This window comes from Tupaia chinensis, unplaced genomic scaffold (genome assembly GCF_000334495.1).
Source record: "Tupaia chinensis unplaced genomic scaffold, TupChi_1.0 Scaffold143796_1, whole genome shotgun sequence".
Lineage (NCBI taxonomy): Eukaryota > Metazoa > Chordata > Mammalia > Scandentia > Tupaiidae > Tupaia > Tupaia belangeri.
This window is the reverse complement of record NW_006203646.1, coordinates 4,651,629-4,663,953: the sequence shown is the minus strand read 5'-3', so window position 1 is coordinate 4,663,953 and position 12,325 is coordinate 4,651,629. Positions and strand designations below refer to the sequence as shown.

The 12,325-nt window shown below is 44.0% G+C and overlaps 1 protein-coding gene across 1 annotated transcript in view; it reads left to right on the top strand.

Moving 5' to 3' along the window:
- Positions 1-12,325, top strand: part of CYFIP2 (cytoplasmic FMR1 interacting protein 2) — a 164,630-nt gene that overhangs the window by 103,542 nt on the left and 48,763 nt on the right. Inside the window, exons 25-26 of the mRNA XM_014582780.2 lie at positions 10,801-10,944; positions 12,139-12,229. Of these exons, the coding sequence (XP_014438266.1) occupies positions 10,801-10,944; positions 12,139-12,229 (235 nt within the window). The remainder of the gene's footprint in view (positions 1-10,800; positions 10,945-12,138; positions 12,230-12,325) is intronic.

The following is a 12,325-nucleotide window of genomic DNA, read 5'->3' as shown; positions in this document are numbered from 1 at the left end:
GGAAGGAGTCTGGCCTGCTGTCACCTTGATTTCTAGAACTGTGCACAAGTACCCTGCTGACATTTTCAGCTGCCAGGTTGGTGGCGATTTGTGTAGCAGTCCTAGCAGTCTACCGCAGCTCCCCTCCCACCTGGGCTCAGTAGCGGCCTCAGTGTTCCTTTTGACACAGGCCTCCCCAGAAACCGCCTACCAGTCAGTCCCCTGGAGTAGACATCAGAATGAGAACTGTTTACTTTTCCTGGAAGGGATGATCCCCAAGGTCCCTGTCCTTTCAAGAATGCTGCTTTTGCTTCCTGGTTCATTTCCACTTCCTAAAGAGGTCTATCTGCCTCCGAGGTCCCATCCCTTCCTGATCCCCTCAAAATTACAAGACTTCATCACCACGACTCTGTTGAGATCACAGAGCATGTCTGAAATAGCAGATGAAAAATAGCTCAGATAGATTTAGACTTGAATAATTTTACACAAATTATGTATTTTTTAAAGCTCTTTTTTTTTCCTCTTGGTTTGTGGCCAAAATACCCAAGTAACCCCTTGAAGATCTTTCTGATTCACATCAAAAGCTGCTGCCTGGGGAGTCCTGGCTCTCTCCTGGCCAAGGGTCTCAGGGAAGCATGGAGTCTCAGAAAGTTGCTCTGTGAATTTCCTGTGGCATTCTGTCCTCCCAGGAGGTCTATCTTGAATCTGCCGTCCTGGGGACAGAGAGCCTCTTCCCAAATGCTAATGGTGACCCCCCGTAGAGCATAAAGCACCTTCTCCACAGAAAGGCCATTGCCATCCCTTGCAGGTGTCTTTTGAAAAGGTTATTTTGAAGGGAATAAAAATACCAGAGTTAGGGGGCCTGCGGGAGGGACAAGGAAGAGCTCACAGAAAAATGAGGATTTATTTTTACGCTTCTGGTTGAAATTTTTAACCGTGAGCTTTTCATGTTTGGAATTAAGACACTGGGAGAACATGAGGCCTAGAAGCCCTTCTGTTTCACAGTCTCAAGAGGAAACAGCTTTCCTCGAGCTGCTGGATTGATTAGGGACAAAGCTGGGAGTGGACTCCACGTCCAGGGCTTGTCCTGCTCCTCGGGAGTGTCACTGCTCACCAGCAGCACCCAGACGACCCAGTGCAGCCCTCGGTGGCTGAGAGACATGATCCGGGTGCTGATCCCAGATCAGGCCCAGGCAAGCTCACTCTGTCAGTCATCAGGGACTGCCCCTCCGCTGTCAGGTCGGGTGGTCCTCAGTTGGTTTTATAGCAGTAAATTGCTACTCGTGGGAATAAGCCGAGAGCAGGCTGTGCACTTGCCCTGAAGGTGGCAGTGATGGGATGGCGTGAGGACGCCTCAGTCCCAAAGCTGGATTAGACACAGGGGAAGCGCCTGGCTCAGGGAACAGGCTGGGTTCAAATCCCTGCCGTGTGACCTGGGGGCAAATTCCCTCTCTAGTCTGTGCCTTGATTTATTCATGTGCACAACGAGAATGATAATACCTGCCTTATAGTGTCATTATAAAAATGAGATGAAGCCATGTCTGCAAAGTGCCAGGCTTAGAAATAGCTGTTATTAAGAAGAACAGGTCTGTGGATTTGGGCCACTCCCTGGGTTGGTTGTGGCTTCATGCAGAGGCTTGAAGGAGTGAGGTTTGCAGCCTGAGTCGCACTTCCTTACCTTTTCTCTCTCTCTTCTTTTTTTTTTTTTTTTTTCCCAAATCATTTTTGTCAGTTTTATTTTTTAAAACGTACGGGCTCAATGTACCTAATTAATGATAATACCTGCCTTATAGTGTCATTATAAAAATGAGATGAAGCCATGTCTGCAAAGTGCCAGGCTTAGAAATAGCTGTTATTAAGAAGAACAGGTCTGTGGATTTGGGCCACTCCCTGGGTTGGTTGTGGCTTCATGCAGAGGCTTGAAGGAGTGAGGTTTGCAGCCTGAGTCGCACTTCCTTACCTTTTCTCTCTCTCTCTTTTTTTTTTCCAAATCAGCTTTGTCAGTTTTATTTTTTAAAATGTACAGGCTCAATGTACCTAATTAAAGACTATATATGAATTCAAAGGTGACAGGAAAACTTCTACCATACATCTCAGGAATAACCACTGGGAACATTTGGGTGCCGTGTATTCAATATATTTTCTTATGTCACTATATGACAATTCTTCAAGCAAGACCTTTTTTTTTTTAAGAATTATTTTATTTAATTTTATTCATTGTCATTTTTATTTATTCACTTATTTTAAGTTGGCCAGAGAGAGACAGAAAGAGAGAAGGAAAGTGGGAAAGCAAGCTGCCAGGTCTAGGACTCAAACCGTGGTCAGCCATGTGGGAGTGCAGCCACCCCAACTACCACTCCACCTGCCTGCTCCCAAGCTAGACCTTCTTATCACTGCGTGTAGAGGGAGAAACTGAAGCTCAGAGGCTAACTAGCGTGACTGCCATCAGAGAGCTGCGCTGTGGCAGAGCATTGCCTTCACTGGAACCTGTGGATCACCCACGTCCGAGCTCCTGTCCAGCCCTCAAGGCGCCGCCCTGTCACCTGTGATTCTTTCAGTCCACGTAGCACTTTGCCTGTGGTTAGCATCTCTTGAGAGGCAGAGACAGGACTTTGCAGGACAGTGAATTCCAGAATGGCAGGAAAGGGGAAGAACTAAAAGACCTTCCAGAGAACATCCAACCACCCGACTGTAACTGACAGAGGTGGGGAAACATGGTCAGCTAGTGTTCCCTCTTCTAAATGTCCTCTGTTCTGAAGTCTAGGCATACCTGCCTAAGAGCTCTGCCACTTAGAGTTGATGTTAAATGCAAAAAAAAGAAAAAAGAAAGAAAAAGAAAACACTTCAACAACTGGGCCAGTAATTAAAATCGACATATGGAAATAAAATATAAAATATACTTTCTAAATAAATTATATAGAATCTGCCATAAAACTGCCTTCTAAGTAAATAGAGTTTGGTATAAATTATTTATTGAATGACTCCAATAATTTCCCAGTAACATTTTGGCCTCTGGAAGTTGTGAGTGTGGCTTCTGGCTGGATGGTGGTCCCTAGCGAAACCGTGCACCTGTCTGAGCCAATTCGACCCCAGGGAAATGCATGGCACTCTTGTCAGCATCTTCCCTAAGTCATAGTCCTTGGGCCCAGGGCCCAAGTTTTGCCGCAGCAAGCTGGGTGTCTTTCAACCGGTTACACACCTGGATGCCAACACTTCCCTGACCTGGTGACTCCCCGCCAGTGACAACATACCAGCAGCACCACCCGTCCTCGTATCTGCATAGGGGCTCCACAACTTTGCTTACCCACCAGTCCAGAAGGCCTCATTATCCTGGCAGCTGGCTCAGATGGCAGAATACAATCTTGTGTTTCCCCTGAGGCAAGGCACTTGATCTCACTTGGGCTTGAGTCCTCCTCTGCTAAATGGAGGTAATTGACCTGCCTTCCTGGCCAGGCTGATAACGGTCCCCATGATATCAGGTCCTAGTCCCAGAACTTGTAAACATGATTTTCTTTGGATAAAGGACTTCGCAGAAATGATTAGGTAAAGGATCTTGACATGGGAAGATGATCATCTTGGATTATTGGGGCCTAGCGCGTGGCTAATTGTCATCTTGAGTATCTTATAGGAGAAGAACAGAGGCTTAGCCTACTTGCACAGTCGGCGGCAAACTAAACCGCAGTGCTGGAAGCCGCATGACCAGCCTTGGGTTCAGATCCCCAAGTCAGCCTGAAAATAAGCCAGGTACACTCACAGGCATCCAAGAGCTGACAAGCTGGAGGACCAGGCACGGCAATCATGGCATGACAAGACCTTGTTGAGGGTGATTTTCTCTCCCTTTCTATGTCTCGTTCTCTCTCTCTCTCTCTCACACACACACACACACACATACACACTCACACACACACACATGCACGTGCTCTCTATCATGGTTAAAATTTGGAAAAGGGGACCAGCAGTTGGCCTAATGGCTATGTTGCTGGACTCCCATGTAGTCGAGTCCCAGACCCGGTGGCTTAAACTCACGCCAGGCATGTATGTGTGCGTGCCCAAGATCCCAAGAGGAGAATGGAAGAGAGGGCATTGTGGCATAGCCATCCCCCGTTGGGAGTGATTTCTCGCTTTCTGTCTATCTCTCTCTGTCTTTCTGGTGAGTGCACACGTCCTATAGCAAAAACAAACAAACAAAAACCTCTCCACAAAAAAAAAAAAAAAAAAATTGGAAAAAAGGCAGAGGGAGGTGACACACTAAGAGGAGAAGGTATTGTGAAGACTCAGCAGAGAGTTGAAGATTAAATGGAAGCAGCCACAGGCCAGGGAATGCTGGTGGCCACCAGAGCCTGGAAGGAGCAAGGAAGATGCTCCCCTGGAGCTTCTGCAGGGTGTGTGGCCTTGCTGATGTCTTGATTTTGGACCAGTGACACTGATGTTTGATTTATGACTTCCAGAAGTATGAAGGAATAAGTTTCTGTTGCGTTAAGCCACCAGGTTTGTGGTCATATGTTACAGCAGCCCCAGAAAGCTGCCTGGACAGTTATGAAGAGATTGATAAGTGAAAGTATTATATACTGTGTGTCATCCTATGGGTACCGATTGTTAAAAAAAAATGAAGACATTGGTTTCCTCCAACAATTTTAACACTTCTACATATTATAGTGTTGGTGTGATACTGCAGATTGAAAGGCTTAGTTCCTTTTCTCTCGTTTGCCTTTTCCAACCCTTTATTCATGGTTGGAGATTGTGATGGCTGCACCCTTGAGTCTTTCACCCTCTGAGCTGAGAAGGCTGAGGACACCGTGATGTTAGAGATCTGCCCCTACAGCTCACCAAACATCAGAAAGGGGCCAGCGGGTGGTGTGGCAGTTAAGGCAGCTGAATCCTACACGGCCAACAGTGCAGGTCAGGTCACAGACCTGGTGGCTTCAAAAACACGTCAGGCACGTTTGTGTGCATGCTCAAAATCCTGAGTTGAGAATGTAGAAGGGATTGCAATGTGGCCATCCTTTCTGGGAGGTGATTTCTCACTTCATCTCTCTCTCTCTCTCTCTCTCTCTCTCTCTCTCTCATCTCTCTATAGTGAGCATGCTCTCTCTGTAGCAAACTTAAAAAGAGAAGGACAGGACAGACACATTTATAGTTTTTTGTTTTTTGTTTTTTTGAGAGAGAGATTTTTGCTGTAGTGCATGTGTGCTTGCCAGAGAGACAGAAAAAAAGAGAGAACTCACTCACTCCCTTGGAGGGGGATGGCCACACCACAATCCTTTCTTCTCCATTCTCCTCTTGGGATTTTGGGCATATGCGCCTAGTGTGAGTTAAGCCTCTGGGTCTAGGACTGAAACATCAGTCCACTACATGAGAGTCCAGCAATGTAACCATTACGCTATCTGCTGGCTTCCACATTCACAGTGTTATTCAAACTCTGGCAATGGATTTGAACCTGTCATTTAAGATTGATCAGTCATTGGAACCATCCAACTTGCCATGTGACTTTCCTGACAAGAATGATGTTGCAGTTATATTTGTCTACCCTTTTCTTACTTGCAAGGATTTTAGAGTTGAGTTGCAGTCTCCCACCCAAGTTAGAGAGCTGTATTTGTGTTTGTGGGCTGACCTGTGTTCATTAGAGAAATTGTAACAAAAACAAGAAATTCGAAATGGTTTTAATTCCTCTTGGGATTTCTGAAAACAGCCATTGTGATTCCAGAGAGCAGAGATGCAAATTGCTTACAAGTTCAATTTGCCAAATAAATAGGCCTTATTGTTTGAAGTGGCTGGTCGCGCTTACCATCTGGCGAAAGATAGAGCTCTTATGATTAAAAGTCCATACTCAGTACCCAAAAGCGTTAAAATAAATATTATGTTATGTATATGTTACTACAATTTTTTTAAAAGTCCATTTGTAGATAATTTTGTAGTGCCCAGGATCTGCCAGATCAAATTCATTATATTTTTTTTCTCTCCTTATAATACTGTTTTGCTTTTTTATTTCCTTAAATAAATATTTATTTAATTTTATTTGTTATCATTTTTTTTTTGTATTTGCTGTAGAGCACATGCACTCACCAGAGGGACAGAGAAAGGGAAGGAAAGTGAGAAAGCAAGCTGCCAGATTCAGGACTTAAACCATGGTTGACTGTGTGGGAGTCCAGCACCTTAACCACCACACCACCTGTTGGGCCCGTTTTGCTTTTTGAGAAAATGCAGATTTGTGTCATACAGTAATAAGATGGCTCTTATTTCTGAACTAAAATACTTATTTCTTGGGATTTCATAAAGTTTCTCTATTTTGTGTAGTATGGATTTAAATAAGCCGATTTTAAGTGAGTCATCCTAAAGAGTTAGGATAATAATTAGTTTTCCATTATATATTGGTTGTGAGTTAGCAGAATTGGTTCAGTCTAAGAGATTTGTGTAAGATTCCAATGTTTCAAGTCTCAAGTCATATTGCATTCCTGTTTTTCTTTGCCAAACCTCAGAAAATGCCCAGGCTCCCCTATTCCCACATTTTCTCAATAGGGCCCAGCCTCCTATTGAGCCAGCAGGTCAGAAGGGTGCCCTCCGGGGGTGTGTGTGCATGTACTTTTACTTTCTGGCATGTGTGTGTGTTTCCTCTTGCCTGCATGTGGTGGATTTGGGGAGGAATGGGGGGGGATGGGAGGGCTGGTTCTCTTAGAAGAAGGGTTTGAATTCTGTTTATTTCATGTTGGTCCTTCCTGCATGGAATGCAGCTTGGACCTTCAAGTGAGGCTTAAACTTCCTGTCCACACCACAGTCCAGTACTGATGCAGGAATATTAACCAAAGGCCTCCTAAGTGCACTGAATGGGTCTGAGGGGAGATTGTTAAACCCTTGTGTAAAACAGTTCTAAAATTATTCTCCTTTGTCTAGAACTGGGAAGATCTGCTGAAAATATTCATGTGTTGGAATATATAGTTATCTGTGCTTGCCAGGAAGTATTGGGGAAACTTGGTACCAGAAGCTTGATGGTGGGTGTAGAGTTTAAGAGATTGCTGAGAAGGCCAAACATTCAAGAAGAATAACCGGCACTTGCTCCTCTGAAGGGAGCCCTAGAGCATTTCTATTTCAACCTTTAGTTCTAGGCAGGATTCACTTTTTAACAATCCTACATGGTTTTTCTGAACCTCTAGGCACTCACAGACTTGCAGTGGTGGGAGACTCCAGCCACCACAGACTGTTATTAGCTCCCATTTTTATACTGGTTTGGTTTTTTGTTGTTGCTGTTTTTTGTTTTTTAATATTTTCATCATAGGGTGCATGCTCTCACTGAAAAGAGACAGTGGCATGCTCTTACTGGAGAGAGACAGTAAGAGAGAAAATGAGAAATCACCCCCCTAGGGGGGGATGCCCACACCATAATCCCTTTTCTTCCTTTCTCTTCCTGGGATTTTGGGTGCACACAAAACACGTACCCACTGTGATTTTCAAGCCACCAGGTCAGGGACTCAAACCCTGGTTGGCTATGTGGGAGTCTAGTGCTTTAACCACCACACCACCTGCTGACTCCTATAATGTTCTTAATATTGAGGAAAATCTGCAGGATTTTTGTACATTTCATCAGTTGGTCCTAGCTCTGAGCTTTGCATATCTCCTTAGGAGACTCAGACCGTGTTGAATACAATTATATCCTCCATGTGCACCCCTTTCTCCACATTCAGAGATTAATAGCTGTAGCCAAAGCTACTGGAGGAACTTGGACCAGAAAGCTGTATTTTCTTAGTTTTGCTTACCAAATTATCAAAGTAATGTAAATGGCTGTTATTTCAGGGAGTGTTTCCATTGTGCCAAGCATCATGCTAACTGCTTCATATATGTCATATCATTTAAATCTCCCAGCAACTCTTTTGGACTTGCCATTTATATCTAAGGATACACCAGGGCTTTGAGAGTTTAGGAATTTGTCTAAGAGCATCTAGCTAGTACATTTACAGACTTGGAATTTGAACTCGGGTATGTTCACTTCAGAGCCCACCGTCTAGATTCAAAGCAAGAAAAGAAGTCAGAGAATCAGAGAGGAAAATAGATAGATAGATAGATAGATAGATAGATAGATAGATAGATAGATAGATAGATACAGAGATAGATAATAGATAGATAGATAGATAGATAGATAGATAGATAGATAGATAGATGAATAAATAGCTGACTACTTTTTCCCCCTCCAGGGATAGCTATTTAAATCTTACCCTTCCCCAAAATTTCTTTCATGGGGTATTTGTAAAAGGGACCAAGAGGAGTGTGCTGAGAGCTTTTCTGGTTCTTTCCAGAGGGGGGGTGGGCCCTAGCCCTTGGTGAGCAAGGAATGAGCAGTTGCAAGGATAGTCCATTAGCTTTGTCAGATGCTCCTCACGACAGAAGCACATTGACCCATATTATCTACAGGTTTGAACTACAGCCCTCTTCAGGGGAAAATTCAAGGCATAGTTCTGCTTTCTAATCTTTGAAAATAATATTGAGAAGTAAATTAGCTATGCATATTCCAGTGGGATTTTTTATTTACTTTATTGAACTATAATCATATACATTAAAATACATTGCCTTTGTCAGTTCAGAGTACTATACTAAGAATAGCAGTTTAAGACTAGGTGACTTAAACAACAGACACTTAATTTCTCACAGTTCTAGAGGTTTGGAAGTCCAAGATCAAGGGGCCGGCAGATCCAGTGCCTGGTGGGGGCCCACTTCCTGGAGGACTGGTGGCCATCTTCTCATTATATTCTCCATTGCAGAGAGCAGAGAGAGGGAGCAAGTTCTCCTGTGTCTTATAATGACACTTAATACCATTCAAGAGGGTTCCATCCTCATAACCTAATCACCCTCCAAAGGCCCCACTCCCTAATACCACCCCACTGGGGGTTAGGATGTCAACATATAAATTTAGGAAGGACGCAAACACCTGATATATAAAGCATGGGTTATAAATGTGCATATAATTCTGTGGGTCTTGATAAGTCTGTACACCCATGTAGTCAGCTACTCAGTCAAGATGATAGCATTTTTCCATCACCCTAGAAAGTTCTCTCATACCCCTTTCCAGACAGTCCCCTTCCCCTACCAGACATAACTCATGCTGTGATTGGTGTTTGTTATTACTCCTCACCTCTGAAGAAGGAAACAGGAGAATACAGAATAGGGCTTGGGTAATAGGTCCAAAATGAAGTTGCCCTCAGCAGAATAAGCACCAGCTAGCATTTTGTGTACTACACGTCTTCCTTCCCTCTCGCTAGTTCCAGCCCTGTTATAGAGACACGAAAGTAGATTTGCTCCACACGTAGAAAATTACATGGCCTGCCCTAAGTTTGGCTAAATCAGACTCAATAATGCCAGGATTTGCTGAACATTGACTCTGGTAAATCTCATGCTTTTAAGACAGTTATGTTTCCCTTCCTACATGCATCGTTCCTAGGCATACATTTAGCATTTAGAAACCACAGAAATTTATCTTCCCTCTAGGTTCAGGCAGGGTTTACCCAGACAGCTGCTCAGTATTGAGTACAGAACAAGGTCTTTCTCACATTCCAGACTCCCCAGTCTGTAGGCACAAGTTTACCAAATGAACTATTATTCAACCTGGGGAATGAGTGGGTGTTCTAATTCTTCACGAATCCTTGTTATTAGTGGAACTCTAATTGTGCTCTTTGTGTATCCTTGTATAAGAGGATACTATAATTGTGATGCTTGTTTTACAAAGTTTAGGATAATCCATCTTCCCTTGATGACTCCAAAGTGAGTTGAGAACCTTGCAGTCCTTCAGAAGCACCATTATAGTTCCTGCTTAGTTTGTGTATAACTTCTACTTCGTCAACTAATGGAGAAATTCAGCTCATAGAATATTAGATGTGTCCTTCACACATTTGCATGTTCTTGTACAAGACTGTTGCAATTTCAGGTGGGAAAACTACACTCAGAACTACGTTTTGCTATGAAACCTTATCTTGAAAAATGAAGATGGTTTATATAAGAACTTTACTTTCAAAGTGTACTTTATAGTTAGAATATGGGCTTTGGAATCAGCCATACCTTATTCAATTCAGGGCTCAGTTATCAACAAACTGTGACCTTAAGCAAGCAATTTACCACGAGCCTGAGTTCCCTCATCTGGGAAATGGGGCTAAGGATGGTACATATCCCACACATATGTTATGTAGATTACCTGGAAATGCACATGGAAGGCTTCACAAAGCCTGACATGAAACACAGCAGCATTTCAAAAATAGAGCATTAGAGTCAGTGATAACTTTTACAGTCTCACTAAGTGAGACCAATTTAGGGCCCTGTATTTTGGCATATATTGTCAGACAGGCCTATTGTTTCTCAGGACCCCACAGTGTCATAGATGCAAAAAACCCCTAGTAGGAGAAAGAAGGTGAGCTTCAATCAGCTACTGAGTTTTCACATAGTTCTTCCTACCGATTTCTAGTACCAGAAATCCCTTTAGAGAAAGAAAATCAGCTGTTCTATCCCTGCCCTGTGGGTCAATTTTGAAAAATCTAGTTTGTGTGTGGATAGTAATGGGTAGTAGGAGTCCCTTCCCGCAAAAGAGATATTTGCCCGGGAGGGCTTTCTCCTCTTCTGCTAGGGAGCAGCTGCTCTGTCTAGTGACCCTTGGTCTATCCTGTGGTTACTGACCACACTTCTCACCATGGCCAACATCGTGCAGATATCTTCACAGAGTCCTCACTGAGGGCTCACTGGTGATGTCAGGTTCCCATCCCTTCTATCAGCAAAACATCTACCAGGACAAGCAGGCCTGCGTTCATTGAGAACTCAGCCACCTACTGTGCCACAACCTTTGTTTTCCAGCCTCTCAACATTGCCTACAGCCACATCTACAGCTCCTACAGGAACTTCGTGGGGCCCCCTCACTTTAAGACAATCTGCAGACTCCTGGGTTACCAGGGCATTGCGGTGGTCATGGAAGAACTGCTGAAGATTGTCAAGAGCTTGGTAAGAAAGGCTTCGATGCACTCTGGGTTGTGCAGGTAAGACAGGGATAGAGGGTGAGGGAGAATGATATAAATGAGATTTGCTTCCACTTTTACTTGGTCTTTATACACAAATCCCCAGTGGTCAAGCTCTGCCTGTAGAGATCACCCAGAATCCTTTGCCTTTATTTCTTGCTTGTTCTACCTGTCCCGTTCTCTTTCTCTCTCTGAGCTTTTGGACTGGTGGCTTTGCCTCCCTTTTTCTGCTTTTTCTGACTCTGAACTCCCTCCTTGTATTTTTTGACTGAACTCAGCCATCCTGATTTTGACCTTCAAGGGCTGCTAATGACGACACATACTCCCCACCTGTACTGTTTTATCTAGCTGGAACAAGGGGCATGGCATGTGCTGCCATTTTATACTCCCATGCCCGTGGCAGACATCCATAATCAATCAGCATGTTTTCCCCTTGGGATTCCTTGCTAAACACCTCTACCAATACCGCACTGTCTTCAAGGAATTCTGTATCCCTTACCATTGTATCTCTTCACCACCATTCTGTGTCTGCACCAAGTATGGCCACGTGAGTCTTTATTTAGTTTCCAAAAACACTGCTAATGCAAGATCAAAACATCTATATAAGACTTCCCTGAAAATTGGAGGTGACAAAAGAGAAATGATATATAATCAGTTCAGGAATAGCAAACAGGATTCGCCTGCTAACTCCAGTTCTTTGGCAGCAGCTATGTGGATCTGTGGGTGTTCAAGATTGTGAAGCTAGAGTAAAACAGGGAAATACGGTCATTGATTGATGATGTCTGCCTTGAACATAGGAGAGATAAATGTACCATGGATTCCTTGTACTTAAATTAGATAGTGTATCTCATCTGGGCCCATTTCATTTTAGTCCTTGGTCTGGATCTTATGTTAAGTATACCCAGCCCCAAGAAGGAACCCATGCTTTCTTGAAATGTGCCCTTTGTGAAGTCTATAAGCCCCAGGGAATAATGGGAGAGCTCCCTTTTCTGTCTTTTGAAGGCCCATTTTCTCTGAAAAAGGAGATTGGGGCTATCCCCCACCTTTAGGAAACAACCTGCTCTCTCCTCTCAGGGAGCAATGGCCTAGCCACAGGGCACAACAGAGCATCCATGGCCCAGTAGTCCAGCTCTCAGGCCATCGAGGTACTAGCCACTCACATGTACTCTGCTTTTGTTAGCTCCAGGGAACCATCCTCCAGTACGTGAAGACGCTGATAGAGGTGATGCCCAAGATATGTCGCTTACCACGGCATGAATATGGCTCCCCAGGTTGGTGCCTCATCCATGGTGGGGTGGGGGATGCAGTCATTCACCCTGCAGTACTGGCTTCTCTACTGTGCCAGAGCTGGCTTTGTATCCCTTCTC